The following is a 15,816-nucleotide window of genomic DNA, read 5'->3' on the forward strand; positions in this document are numbered from 1 at the left end:
TAAAGCTGAAACTCCAGTACTTTGGCCACCTCATGAGAAGAGTTGACTCATTAGAAAAGACCCTGATGCTGGGAGGGATTGGGGGCAGGAGGAAAAGGGGACGACAGAGGATAAGATGGCTGGATGGCATCACTGACTCGATGGACATGAGTTTGGGTGAACTCTGGCAGTTGGTCATGGACAGGGAGGCCTGGCGTGCTGCAGTTCATGGGGTCGCAAAGAGTCGGACACGACTGAGCGACTGAACTGAACTGAGTCTTCCTCTGGAAGTTAAAAACCTTCAGTAGGCTCTGGAGTTCCAAAAAATTACATGAGGCAGATTCTGCCAGTGCAGTTTTTGTCTAAGTGGGGTGTCAGATTCCTGGTGCTTCCCACTCTACTATGTTCCCAGAATCCTCTCTATAGATCCTTTTTATGCCATCCTGAGCTATGTCCTGAGTTATAGAAATTGGGCTCAGACCCAGGGCAGGGCTAAAAATGGACGTACTTCTCTTAAGCTGACATGGCTCAGGGAAGGATAGAATCCGGTCATTGGGCTCATATCTTGTCTGGGTCCTCCAGCACCCTGGGATCTTGTTTTTCCCAAGAGATGGCCTGAGGGTTGGCTCTTCACAGCACCGTTGTCCCTGTGGAGCCCTTCTGGCTCCTGCTGCCTCCTTATTGCCCATCTGCTTTGTCTAGGGGTGGGCAGACACTGAAGACTCAGGGTAAAGTAGCACTTAACCTCTTAGTCTTACTTTGTAACTATTGGATATCCTCTGTGTGGAGTGGGAAGGGGCTCCAAGAAGAGGTCAAGGGTCCAGGATAAGTGTTGGCACTGTGTATTATGCCTAAGGTTTCTATTCATTCTTTCAGCCAGTTTTGTACAGACAGAGGCTCTGGCCTGAGGTGTGTTTAGAGGTGGGGTGAGAGTGGTGGGGTTCTCTCTGAGTTCATGTCCTGGTGGAGCTTTTGGGGAATGAATGCCCCGCCAAGGAGAGAAGAGGTTGTTTGGTCCAGAAAGTAATATGTCAACCCTCCCACCAGTTATGGGGAGAAGATCCCATATACAATATTGGAAGAAACTGTACAGATTAGCTCTCTTGGATAGAATTTCTGTGAATAAAAGCCAAATGTACTTTAACTGTTGCCTCTGTCTTTCTGCAGATAATGCCTTGAACACCTCTGTAACTAGATACCTTTGCCTTTCTCTTTTGGCAGAGGAATGTCACGGCATCCGGAGTCATCCCTCAGATTTCTCTGATCATGGGCCCATGTGCTGGTGGGGCTGTCTACTCCCCAGCCTTAACAGACTTCACGTTCATGGTGAAGGTAAGAAAGAAATTCCTGGTTCTCCTCCCCTTTGAGAGTTATGCAGCACCTCACCTGCAATAGCAATCATTCCTGACCCAGATCTGGGTTGTTATCTGTACAGTTGTATTGACTTTCAACGTAGTGATGATAAAATCTTGGTAGGGAGAAAGTTCTGGCATGAAAATGCAGCTTGTGTGCATTCAGTGGCAGAATGTGCTTAGGTACTTCATTGGCGGGTGATTTTACTTGCCGATATGAATTGCAGATGGTTTTAGGTAATCCAAGGATTCTATCCTCTGCCCAAACAGGTGATTATTTACTGGATTCTATTAGAAAGTTTCTCATGGAAAACTTTTCTGTAATCTGTTTCACTGGGAAGTTGTTTCTTATGTTCTGCCTTTATTTCTTCAGCTCTTTGCCATTTTATTATATTTTGTCTATGATGATAATGTTAAATCTGATTTCTAGCTTCATTGTGCAAGGTACATATCTTTATTACATGATTTAGATGACTCGATATTTTAAAATGATTTTGGGGGACTTCCCTGGCAGTTTAGTGGTTAAGACTTTGCCTTCAAATGCAGGGAGTTTGGGTTTGATCCCTGGGTCAGGAATATCCCCTAGAGAAGGGAATGACAAGCCACTCCAGTATTCTTGCCTGGAGAATTCCATGGACAGAGGAGCCTGGTGGGCTACAGTCCATGGGGTCAAAAAGAGTCAGACACGACTGAGTGACTAACATACTTTTCTGGGAGCTAAGATCCCATAGCCCTCATGGCCAAAAAACCAAAACATAAACAACAGAAGCAATATTGTAACCAATTCAGGAAAGACTTTAAAAATGGTCCACATTTTTAAAAAAAGTCATATAATTGGAATCATACAATATGTAGCCTTTGAAAAAAATGATTTTTAAAAGAAGCCTATTTGAAATCATACGTATGTAATTACCCTTACCCTGATACTTAAAAAAGTCTTTTCTCTTAAAATATTTTTAAACATAATGAGCAATAAATGTCAAGACAAATTAGTGTGCAAAATGAAAGAGAATTATCCAAGATGAAAACAGTGTAAACACAGGGAACGTACATAGGAAATCCTTTTCTCTTTGGCATTAGGAATTAAGATTTAGCAGAGTCCTTACCCCTGGATTCAACTATTTTTTCTTAGTGATGGATTAAAAACAACCTAAAAGTTCAATGTTCCATTTAGGTTGGGCTTTAAAAATTAAGATGACCACATCCCTTGCTTCCTGAACAAAGCGGGATTCCTTGAACTGCCCACTAAATCTGTGTCTGTTGTCTTCCTACCTGGTAGGAATGGAGGTGTGGGATCAGTTCCTTTGGCTAAAGCCTTCTTTCCTCCTCTCCCTACTTACATGCTGGGATTTTAAAACATTTTCCCCTGTTTTATTGAGATATAATTGACATATTACATTGTTCTAGTTTAACGTGTACATGTTGATTTGATACTTACATATTGCAAAGTGATTACCCCCATAGTCCTCGCATAAGTGCCATTCCTATTTTGTGATGATAACACTTAAGATCTACTCTCTCAGCAATTTTCTGGTATATGATATGATATTTACTGATAACTAATCACCATGTTGTACAGTAAATCCTCAGAACTTATTCATCTTATAATTGGAAGGTTGTATCTTTGGATTAACATGCCCCCCCAACTTGGTAACCACCATTCTTTTTCTACTAGTTCAGCTGTTTTAGAGTCCCCATGTAAATGAGATCATACAGTATTTCTCTTTCTCTGACTTATTTTGCTTAGTATATGCTAAGCAAAGTGCCCTAAGAGTCTATTCATGTCACAAATGGTAGGATTTCCTTTTTTATCATGGCTTAATATTTCTCTGGGTGTGGTTGTATGTGTGTATGTGTCACATTTTCTTCATTGATATGCATATCCGATGGATAATGCTCTGTGTGTGTGTGTGTGTATGTGTGTCACATTTTTTTTTATCCATTCATCCATTGGTGGGTACTTAGGTTGTTTCCGTATTTTGGTTATTGTGAATAATGCTGTATTGAACATGGAAATGCAGTTATCTCTTTGAGGTCCTGATTTGATTTCCTTTGGATATATACCCAGAAGTGAGATTGCTGGATCATTTTATAGTTCTGTTTTTAGCTTTTTGAGGAATCTTTCCGTATTTTTTTCTACAATGGCTGTATCAATTTACATTCCTACCAATGTGCACAAGTGTTCCGTTTTTTTTCCCACATCCTCACTAACACTTGTCATTTCTTGACTTTTTGGTAATTGCCTTTCTAACAGGTGTGAAGCTAAAACCTCATCGTGGTTTTGGTTTGCATTTCCCTGATGATGAGTGATATTGAGCATCTTTTCATGGACCCATTTTTATATTCTCTTTGGAAAAATACGTGTTCAGATCCTTTGCCCATTTTTTAATCAAAAAAACTTTGCTGTTGCTTGAGTTCTCTATATATTTTGAATATTAACTCCTTATTAGATATATGATTTGCAAATAGTTTCTCCCATTCAGTAGGTTGCCGTTTCATTTTGTTGATTGTTTCTTTTGCTCCGTAGAAGCTTTTTAGTTTGATATAGTCCCACTTACTAATTTGTTTTTAAAAATTCATTTATTTATGGCTGTGCTAGGTCTTTATTGCTGTTCTAGGTGTGAGGGCTTCCATAATTGCAACATGTGGGCTCTGGAGTGCTGGCTCAGTAGATGTGGAGCATGGCCTTAGTTGCTTGGTGGCATGTGTGATCTTCCCAGACCGAGGATCAAAGCTGTGTCTCCTGCATTGGCAGGCGGTTTCTTTATCACTGAGCCACTATGGAATCCTCACACCTATTTTACTTCTGTTGCATACCCTTTTGGTGTCATACATAAAATTATTGCCAAGACCAGTGTTAGGGAGTATTTCCCCTGTGTTTTTTTTTCTAGGAGTTTTACAGCTTCAGGTTTTTAAGTTGTTAATTCATTTTAAGTTAATTTTTGTGAGAGGTGCAAGATATGGGTCCAAGTCCAGTTTCACCTTCTGCGTGTGGTTATCCAGTTTTCCCATTGTAAATCTACTGAAGAGACTATCTTTTCCTCACTGAGTATTCTTGACTCACTTGTCAAGTATTCATTGACTGTGTATGTGAGTGCTTGTTTCTGGGCTCTTGATTCTATTCCATTAGTCTGAGTTTCTCTTTTTATGCCATGATGACAGATTTCTGTTGAAAAATGCCATTGCAGTTTTGATAGGAGATGCATGGAATTTATACATGGCTTTGAGTAGTATGAACATTTTGACAATATTTTTATCCATAAGCATGGGTTTTTTTCCCTCCCATTTATTTGTGTCTTCTTTGGTGTTTTTTATCAAAGTCCTGTAGTTTTCAATTCCTTGGTTAAATTAATCCCTAGGTATTGTAATGTTCGATGCTATTGTGAATAGGCTGGTTTTATTTCTTTCTCAGATATTTTGTATATAGTATGTAGAAATATAGCTGATTTCTATGTTGACTTCGTATGCTTTGTCTTTTAATCCTGTGTTTTCATCCTAAGTAATTCCATTCTTCACTGGTAGAACTTTAATACCTATGTATTGGTACCACCTCCTCTTTCTCGTTCTCCACAACTAATCATTAAGCCTTAACCAGTCTGCATCTTAAATGTTTAATGAGAGTACAGTAAAAATGCTAGCAGATTCTCTTTTAAAGGACTAGACAAGGTAACTATAAAGTTCGTATTAGGGGGAAAACCACAGTGTAAAAATAGACATACCATGAAGGAAGTGCAATGAAGGGCTAGTGCTGCCAGGAGAGAAAATACATTATAAAGCTAAAATTACTAAAACTGTTTGGTCAGTTTGTAAATAAATAGCTGCTGCTGCTAAGTCACTTCAGTCGTGTCTGACCTGTGTGACCCCATGGACGGCAGCCCACCAGGCTCCCCCGTCCCTGGGATTCTCAAGGCAAGTACTCTGGAGTGGGTTGCCATTTCCTTCTCCAGTGCATGAAAGTGAAAAGTGAAAGTGAAATCGCTTAGTCATGTCCAACTCTTAGCAACCCCATGGACTGCAGCCCACCAGGCTCCTCTGTCCATGGGATTTTCCAGGCAGGAGTACTGGAGTGGGTTGCCATTGCCCACTTACTTGCCATTGCCATTTACTTCTCCATAGTAAATAAGTGGACCAGGGAGCAGAACAGAATTGAGAAATAAATCTAAATATACTTGTGTGTGTTAGTCGCTCAGTCATGTCTGATTCTTTTTGACCCCATGGACTGTAGCTTGCCAGGCTCCTCTGTCCATGGAGTTTTCCAGGCAAGAATACTGGAGTGGGTTGTCATTCCCTTCTCCAGGGGATCTTCCCAATCCAGGGATCGAACCTCAGCCTTCTGCATTACAAGCAGGTTCTTTACCATCTGAGCCACAGGGAAGCCCAAATATACTTAAACATTTAATTTAGGGTGAAAAGGATATTATTCTATTCAGGGTCATTGGTAATATCAGTTTCTCTTATCAAAGACATCAACGATTTCTGTATCACTAAATCCAGTGGACGTTTCTCAGTCCTCATGTTTCTTGATCTTCCAAGCAGCACTTGGCCCGTCTTGCCACTTCTTCCTCTTTGAAACAGCAGGGCACCGTACTCTCTTGGTTTTGTTCTAGCAATTCTCTCATTCCCTTGGTGATCTTATCCTACCTCAAGACTTTAAATATCTATGTGCTGACAGCTCTCAGACCTATTTCTTCATGATGGAACGGTCTCCTGAACTCCAGGACTAGACATTCAGTTTCCTATCAACGTTTCCATCTGGACTTGAATGGGTTTCTCAAAATGGATAGGTTTAGATCTTTCCTGAACCTTTCCCAAAGTGCTCTTCTGTAGCCTTCCTCGTCTCAATAAATGGCAAGACCAGCCTTCCATTGGCTCAGGTCAAAAACATTGACATAATTTTGACTCATATTTTTCTGTCAAATTCCAAGTTCAATCAGTCAGAAATCATGTTTGCTCTACCTTAGGATGTAATCTAAAGCATAATCAAATTGGCATGTATGTCTTATCACTTACACTGCCATTACTTTGAGTCAAACACCCCATTTAGGGTTATTGCAGAATCCTTCTAACTGATTTTCCTGCTTCTGTCTCAGCCTCCTCTCCCAGTTAATTTAAAAAATTTTTAAGTACTCTATTTATTTACTTGTTTATTTATTTTTATTTTTGGCTGCACTGGGTCTTACTGTGCAGAGACTCTCTAATTGGGACAAGCAGGAACTACTCTCTAGTTGAGGCGTGCAGACTTCTTATTGCGGCGGCTTGTCTTGAAGACGGGGTTTAGAACACAGGCTCAGTAGTTGTGGCACGTGGGCTTAGCTGCCCCTCGGCACGTGGGATCTTCCTGGAGCAGGGATGGAATCCATGTCCCCAGAATTGACAGGCAGATTCTTAACCACTGAACCACTGGGGAAGTCCCCCAGATTTTAAACACTTTAAATTTTCTAATGTAGTACATACTCAGGGAAGTACATAAAGTATGTAAAGCAATTATTATTAAGTACAGATTCATGTAAATAACACCCAGATCGAGAAATGGCCCTCCAGGGACTTCCCTGGTGGTCCAGTGGTTAAGGCTCTGTGCTGCCACTGCAAGGGGGTGTGGTTTTGATCTCTGGTCAGGGAACTATGATCCCATATTCCATTCAGCTCAGCCAAAAAATTTAAAAAAAGAAAGAAATGGCCCTCCAGGAGCCCTGCTCTCATCACCCTCCTAATCATTATTATCTCCATCTATCCTGCCTAGAAGTATTTATTTCAACTTTTACGGTAATTTAAAAATTTGTTTTGCTTTTTGCTTTAAAATTTTATTCATGTCTCACTAAACAGTGGGGTAATGCTGCCTATTTTACCTTTAAAGTAAATATAATATACATTCTCTTGTGTGTGACTGTGACTTGTGCTTTTAAGGTTTATCCATGTACTTTGTAAAAGTATTTCATTTTAATAGTGGTATAGCCATTACAAATCATGCTGATGTAAGCATTCTTACACATGTATCTTGCTGTATACATGTTTCAGTTTCTCAAGGTCATAGGATATACATATCTTCAGCTTTTCTAGGTAACACTTGTTACCAAGAAGTTGCAGCAATTTACATTTCTGCTGGTAGTGTGTGAGAATTTCACTTGTTCTATGTCCTTGCCGACCGCATCGATGGCATCACTGATTTGATGAACATGAATTTGAGCAAGCTCTGGGAGTTGGTGATGGACAGGGGAGCCTGGCGTGCTGCAGTCCATGGGGTTGCAAAGAGTCAGACACGACTGAGTGACTGAACTGAACTAATGTCCTTGCCAGCACTTTTATTGACGTAATTTAATTAATGCCAGTTTACATGTGGTGTGGTCTCTTCTTGTCTTAATTTGCATTTACGTGACTGATGAGGTTGAACCCTTTTCATATGTTTCTTTTATTTATTTATTTTTTGTCTATGCTGTGTGACTTGTGGGATCTTACTTCCCTGACCAAGAATTGAACCCTGGCCCTTGGCAGTAAAAGCAAGGAGTCTAACCACTGGACTGCCAGGGAATTCATTTTTATGTTTCTTTTGTGGCATGCCTGTTCATCAATTTTGCCCATTTTTAAAAATTGAGGTTTTCATTTTTTTCTTACTGGTTTTTAGCAGTTCTCTATATGGTCTGGATATAAGTATCAATTATGTATGTTGCACCTGTTTTCTTCAACTCTGTGATGGGAAGTTTTCTGTCTCAATGCTATCCTTTGGGCAGAATTGAAAAAGAAATCTTTTTATCTTGAAATTTCAAATGTACAGAATTCTTAACTGAGAATGGGTTATATATATCATGTCCCTTTACCTTATTAATGTTTCAGTGTATAATTCTTAAGCACTTATATAACCAGTTGTTAAATTCCAGAGGTTTAACACTGATATAATACTTTTGAAAAGTTGTTGACTTATTTCTGACTGTGCTGGGTCTTGCTGCACATGCTCCTCTCGAGTTGCAGTGAGCAGGGGCTACTTTCTTGTCGGGGTGCTCGGGCTTCTCATTGCAGTGGCTCCTCTCGTTGAGAAGCTTGGGCTGCAGGCATGTGGGCTTCAGTAGTTACGGCACATGGCTCAGTAGTTGCGGCTCCCAGGGACTAGAACACAGACTCAGTAGGTACGGTGCGTGGGGTTATTTGCTTCGAGGCACGTGGGATCTTCCCTGACCCAGGATCCAGCTGGTGTCTCCTGCACTGGCAGGTGGGTTCTTCACCACTGAGCCATCGGGGAAGTCCAGATATAATACTTAAAAAAAAGTTATAGAATATACATAAGAAATGGTTAATGTGGTAAAAATTTGTTACGTTTCTGTGGCCTTAGGTACATTTATATACTTGTGCAACCATTACCACAAGAAATTTTTCATATCTACCACAGTTGAAACTCTGTACTCATTAAATGTTGGTTCCTCATTCCCCACTCCCAGTCCCTTTCTGTCTCAGAATTTTGGACTCATATAATATTTGTCTTTTTGTGACTGGCATATTTCGGTTAGTATGTCTTCACGGCTCATGCATATGGTAGCATGTGTCAACCTTCCTTTATAAGAGTGATTATATTCCTTTGTATCTACTACTGTATTTTGTTTATTCATCTGCCAGTGAACATGTGAGTTGTTTCCACCTTCAGGCTCTTGTGAATAATTCTGTAATAAACATTTGTGTATATATATCTGTTTGAATCCCCGTTTTTAATTCTTTTGAACGTATATTTAGGAGTGGAGATCCTGGGTTCAATTTGTCTCGTCACTCAGTTGTGTCCAACTCTTTGCGACCCTGTGGACTGCAGCACGCCAGGCCTTCCTGTCCATCACCAACTCACAGAGTTTACTCAAACTCATGTCCATTGAGTCGGTGATGCCATCCAACCATCTCATCCTCTGTCGTCCCCTTTTCTTCCCACCTTCAATCTTTCCCAGCATCAGGGTCTTTTCAGATGAGTCATTCTTCGCATCAGATGGCCAAAGTATTGGAGTTTCAGCTTCAGCATCAGTCCTTCCAATGAATATTCAGGACTGATTTCCTTTAGGGTGGATTGGTTGAATCTCCTTGCAGTCCAAGGGACTCTCAAGAGTCTTCTCCAGCACCATAGTTCAAAAGCATCAATTCTTCAGCACTCAGCTTTCTTTATAGTCCAACTCTCACATTCATACATGGCTACTGGAAAAACCATAGCTTTGACTAGATGGACCTTTGTTGGCAAAGTAATGTCTCTGCTTTTTAATATTCTGTCTAGGTTGGTCATAACTTTTCTTTTAAGGAGCGAGCGTCTTTTAAATTCATGGCTGCAGTCACCATCTGCAGTGATTTTGGAGCCCCCAAAAATAAAGTCTGACACTGTTTCCACTGTTTCCCCGTCTATTTCCCATGAAGTGATGGGACCAGATGCCAGGATCTTAGTTTTCTGAATGTTTTAAGCCAACTTTTTCACTCTCCACTTTCACTTTCATCAAGAGGCTCTTTAGTTCTTCTTCACTTTCTGCCATAAGGGTGGTGTCATCTGCATATCTGAGGTTATTGATATTTCTCCCAGTAATCTTGATTCCAGCTTGTGTTTCATCCAGCCCAGCGTTTCTCATGATGCACTCTGCATATAAGTTAAATAAGCAGGGTGACAATATGCAGTCTTGATGTACTCCTTTCCCTATTTGGTACCAGTCTGTTGTTCCATGTCTAGTTCTAACTGTTGCTTCCTGACCTGCATGCAGATTTCTCAAGAGGCAGGTTGAGTGGTCTGGTATTTCCATCTCTTGAAAAATTTTCCACAATTTATTGTGATCCACATAGTCAAAGGCTTTGGCATAGTCAATGAAGCAGAAATAGATGTTTTTCTGGAACTCTCTTGCTTTTTCAATGATCCAATGGATGTAAATAATTTGATCTCTGGTTCCTCTGCCTTTTCTAAATCCAGCTTGAACATCTGGAAGTTCACAGTTCATGTACTGTTGAAGCCTGGCTTGAATAATTTTGAGTATTACTCTAGTAGCATGTGAGATGAGTGTAATTGTGTGGTAGTTTGAGCATTCTTTGGCTTTGCCTTTCTTTGAGATTGCAGTGAAAACTGATCTTTTCTAGTCCTGTGGCCACTGCTGAGTTTTCCGTATTTGCTGGCATATTGAATGCAGCACTTTCACAGCATCATCTTTTAGGATTCGAAATAGCTCAACTAGAATTCAATCATCTCCACTAGCTTTGTTCATACTGATGCTTCCTAAGGCCCACTTGACTTTGCATTCCAGGATGTCTGGGTCTAGGTGAGTGATCATACCATCGTAACTATCTGGGTCATGAAGATCTTTTTTGTGTAGTTCCTCTGTGTATTCTTTCCACCGCTTCTTAATATCTTCTGCTTCTGTTAGGTCCATACCATTTCTGTCCTTTATTGAGCCCATCTTTGCATGAAATGTTCCCTTAGTATCTCTAATATTCTTGAAGAGATCTCTAGTCTTCCGCATTCTATTGTTTTCCTCTATTTCTTTGCACTAATCACTGAAGAAGGCTTTCTTATCTTTTCTTGCTATTCTTTGGAACTCTTCATGCAAATGGGTATATCTTTCCTTTTCTCCTTTGCCTTTACCTTCTTTTCTCAGCTATTTGTAAGGCCTCCTTAGATAACCATTTTACTTTTTTGCGTTTCTTTTTCTTGGGGATGGTCTTGATTCCTGTCTACTGTACAATGTCATGAACCTCTGTCCATAGTTCTTCAGACACTCTGTCTATCAGATCTAATCCCTTGATTCTATTTCTCACTTCCACTGTATAATCATAAGTGATTTGATTTAAGTCATACCTGAATGGTCTAGTGGTTTTCCCTACTTTCTTCAATCCAAGTGTGAATTTGGCAATAAGAAGTTCATGATCTGAGCCACAGTCAGCTCCCCGGTCTTGTTTTTGCCGACTGTATAAAGCTTCTCCATCTTTGGCTGCAAAGAATATAATCAATCTGATTTTGGTATTGACCATCTGGTGATGTCCACATGTAGAGTCTTCTATTGTGTTGTTGGAAGAGGGTGTTTGCTATGACCAATGTGTTCTCTTGGTAGAACTCTATTAGCCTTTGCCCTGCTTCATTCTGCACTCCAAGACCAAATTTTCCTGTTACTCCAGGTGTTTCTTGACTTTCTACTTTTGTATTCCATTCCCCTATAATGAAAAGGACATCTTTTTTGGGTGTTAGTTCTAGAAGTTCTTGTAGGTCTTCATGGAAGTGTTCAACTTCAGCTCCTTCAGCGTTACTGGTTGGGGCATAGACTTGGATTATCGTGATGTTGAATGGTTTGCCTTGGAAACGAACAGAGATCATACTGTCATTTTTGAGATTGCATCCAAGTACTGCATTTTGGACTCTTTTGTTGACTATGATGGCTACTCCATTCCTTCTAAGGTATTCTTGCCCACAGTAATAGATGTAATGGTCATCTGAGTTAAATTCACCCATTCCAGTCCATCTTAGTTAGCTGATTCCTAAAATGCAACATTCACTCTTGCCATCTCCTCTTTGACCACTCCAGTTTGCCTTGATTCATGGATGTAACATTCCAGGTTCCTATGCAATATTGCTTTTCACAGCATTGGACTTTGCTTCTATCACCAGTCACATCCACAACTGGATGTTGTTTTTGTTTTGGCTCCGTCTCTTCATTCTTTCTGGAGTTATTTCTCCACTGATCTCCAGTAGCATACTGGGCACCTACTGACCTGGGGAGTTCATCTTTCAGTGTCCTATCTTTTTGCCTTTTCAACAAAATGGTAACTCTGTTTAGTGTTTTGAGGGAACATCACACTGTTTTTACACAGTGGCTGTACCGTTTTACATTCCCACCAACAATGCACAAAAGTTCCATCTTCTCCACATCCTTGCCAGCACTTGTTTTCTGTTTTGATGATAGCCATCTTAGTTTGTGTGAAGTGGTATCTCATTGTGGTTTTCATTTATATTTCCTAATATAATTAGTGATGTTGAGCCTGTTTTCATATTATTTGCCATTGATACAGGCTTCCCTGGTAGCTCATTTGGTGAAGAACACGCCTGCAGTGCAGGAAACATGGGTTTGATCCCTGGGTTGGAAAGATCCCCTGGAGAAGGAAATGGCAAGCCACTCCAGTATCCTTGCCTGGAAAATCTCATGGCAGAGGGGCCTTGGGGGCTGCAGTTCATGGGGTCGCAAAGAGTCAGGAATGCCCGAGCAACCGATACTTTCACTTTCACATATCTTTTTTGGAGATGTTTATGTCTTCTTGATTGGATTGTTTTTGTTCTTGTTGAGTTGTAGAAGTTCTTTACATATTCTGATATTACCGCTTAACAGATACATCTTTGAAAATATTTCCTCCCATTCTGTGGGCTACTTTTTTATTCTGTTAGTATTTTTTGCACAAAAGATTTTAATTTTGATGAAGTCTATGTACTTTTCTTATCTCTGGTTTTGTTGTCATACCTGAGAAATCTTGCCAAATCCAGTGTCACAAAAGAGTTTCCCCTTTTTCTTTTCTAAGTTGTACAGTTTTAGCTCTTATGTTTGGTCCTTTTGAGTTAATTTTTGTATATGGTATTACATAAGGTCCAATTTTATGTTTTTGCATGAAGGAAAGTTATGACCAACCTAGATAGCATATTAATTTTTTTTTCAGTTTCTATCTAATCAGGTTTTTAATTTATTTTTAAAATTTTTTTTAAATATATTTATTTTAATTGAAAGCTAATTACTTTACAATATTGTATTGGTTTTGCCATACATCAACATGAATCCTCACGGGTGTACACATTGTCCCCATCCTGAACCCCCCTCCCAATTCCTTCCCCATACCATCCCTCTGGGTCATGCTAGTGCACCAGCCCCGAGCATCCTGTATCATGCCTTGAATCTGGACTGGTGATTCATTTCACATATGATATTATACATGTTTCAATGCCATTCTCCCAAATAATCCCACCCTCGCCCTCTCCCACAGAGCCCAAAAGACTTTTCTATACATCTTTGTCTCTTTTGCTGTCTCGCATACAGGGTTATCGTTACGTAGATAGCATATTAAAAAGCAGAGATATTACTTTGCCAACAAAGGTCCATCTAGTCAAGACTATGGTTTTTCCAGTGGTCATGTATGGATGTGAGAGTTGGACTGTGAAGAAAGCTGAGCATCAAAGAATTGATGCTTTTGAACTGTGGTGTTGGAGAAGACTCTTGAGAGTCCCTTGGACTGCAAGGAGATCCAACCAGTCCATCCTAAAGGACATCAGTCCTGGGTGTTCATTGGAAGGACGGATGCTAAAGCTGAAACTCCAATACTTTGGCCACCTCATGTGAAGAGTTGACTCATTGGAAAAGACCCTGATGCTGGGAGGGATTGGGGGCAGAAGGAGAAGGGGACGACAGAGGATGAGATGGCTGGATGGCATCACTGACTTGATGGACGTCAGTCTGAGTGAACTCTGGGAGTTGGTGATGGACAGGGGGGCCTGGCATGCTGCAATTCATGGGATCCCAAAGAGTTGGACACGACTGAGTGACTGAACTGACTGACTGACTGATCCAGTTTTCCCAGCAATATTTTTTTTTCATTATAGTTTATTATAGGATATTGAATTTAGTTTCCTGTGCTCTACAGTAGGTCCTTGCTGTCCTATTTTATATATAGTAGTGTGGCACCCCACTCCAGTACTCTTGCCTGGAAAATGCCATGGACGGAGGAGCCTGGTAGGCTGCAGTCCTTGGTGTCGCTAAGAGCTGAGGACGACTGAGTGACTTCATTTTCACTTTTCACTTTCATGCATTGGAGAAGGAAACGGCAACCCACTCCAGTATTCTTGCCTGGAGAATCCCAGGGACAGAGGAGCCTAGTGGGCTGCCGTCTGTGGGGTCTCACAGAGTCTGACACGACTGAAGTGACTTAGCAGTGTGTATCTATAGGTCAAGTGGGCCTTAGAAAGCTTCACTGTGAACAAAGCTAGTGGAGGTGATGGAATTCCAGTTGAGCTATTTCAAATCCTGAAAGATGATGCTGTGAAAGTGCTGCACTCAATATGCCAGCTAATTTGGAAAACTCAGCAGTGGCCACAGAACTGGAAAAGGTCAGTTTTCATGCCAATCCCAAAGAAAGGCAATGCCAAAGAATGCTCAAACTACTGCACAGTTGCACTCATCTCACACGCTAGTAAAGTAATGCTCAAAATTCTCCAAGCCAGGCTTCAGCAATATGTGAACCGTGAACTTCCTGATGTTCAAGCTGGTTTTAGAAAAGGCAGAGGAACCAGAGATCAAATTGCCAACATCCACTGGTTCGTGGAAAAAGCAAGAGAGTTCCAGAAAAGCATCTATTTCTGCTTTATTGACTATGCCAAAGCCTTTGACTGTGTGGATCACAATAAACTGTGGAAAATTCTGAAAGAGATGGGAATACCAGGTCACTTGACCTGCCTCTTGAGAAACCTCTATGCAGGTCAGGAAGCAACAGTTAGAACTAGACATGGAACAACAGACTGGTTCCAAATAGGAAAAGGAGTATGTCAAGGCTGTATATTGTCACCCTGCTTATTTAGCTTATATGCAGAGTACATCATGAGAAACGCTGGACCGGAAGAAACACAAGCTGGAATCAAGAGAAACACAAGCTGGAATCAAGATTGGCGGGAGAAATATCAATAACCTCATATATGCAGATGACACCACCCATATGGCAGAAAGTGAAGAGGAACTCAAAAGCCTCTTGATGAAAGTGAAAGTGGAGAGTGAAAAAGTTGGCTTAAAGCTCAACATTCAGAAAACGAAGATCATGGCATCCGATCCCATCACTTCATGGGAAATAGATGGGGAAACAGTGGAAACAGTGACTGACTTATTTTTCTGGGCTCCAAAATCACTGCAGATGTGTACTGCAGCCATGAAATTAAAAGACACTTACTCCATGGAAGGAAAATTATGACTAACCTAGATAGCATATTCAAAAGCAGAGACATTACTTTGCCAACAAAGGTTCGTCTAGTCAAGGCTATGGTTTTTCCAGTGGTCATGTATGGATGTGAGAGTTGGACTGTGAAGAAGGCTGAGTGCCAAAGAATTGATGCTTTTGAACTGTGGTGTTGGAGAAGACTCTTGAGAGTCCCTTGGACTGCAAGGAGATCCAACCAGTCCATTCTGAAGGAGATCAGCCCTGGGATTTCTTTGGAAGGAATGATGCTAAAGCTGAAACTCCAGTACTTTGGCCACCTCATGAGAAGAGTTGACTCATTGGAAAAGACTCTGATGCCGGGAGGGATTGGAGGCAGTAGGAGAAGGGGACGACAGAGGATGAGATGGCTGGATGGCATCACTGACTCGATGGACGTGAGTCTGAGTGAACTCCAGGAGTTTGTGATGGACAGGGAGGCCTGACGTGCTGCAGTTCATGGGGTCACAGAGTCGGACATGACTGAGAGACTGAACTGAACAGTGTGTATCTGTCAGTCCCAAACTCCAAATTTTTTCCTCTCCCTGCTCCTTCCCCTTTG

At 40.9% G+C, this 15,816-nt stretch overlaps 1 protein-coding gene across 2 annotated transcripts in view; it reads left to right on the forward strand.

The window, feature by feature from the left end:
• PCCB (propionyl-CoA carboxylase subunit beta) overlaps positions 1–15,816 on the forward strand; it is a 95,927-nt gene that overhangs the window by 19,073 nt on the left and 61,038 nt on the right. For both annotated transcript variants that reach the window (XM_086355164.1, XM_086355192.1), the window contains exon 6: positions 1,201–1,311. In XM_086355164.1, the coding sequence (XP_086211290.1) occupies positions 1,201–1,311 (111 nt within the window). The remainder of the gene's footprint in view (positions 1–1,200; positions 1,312–15,816) is intronic.

This window comes from Bos grunniens, chromosome 1 (genome assembly GCF_055505025.1).
Source record: "Bos grunniens cultivar Pamir isolate PY7600 chromosome 1, Bosgru_T2T1.0, whole genome shotgun sequence".
Lineage (NCBI taxonomy): Eukaryota > Metazoa > Chordata > Mammalia > Artiodactyla > Bovidae > Bos > Bos grunniens.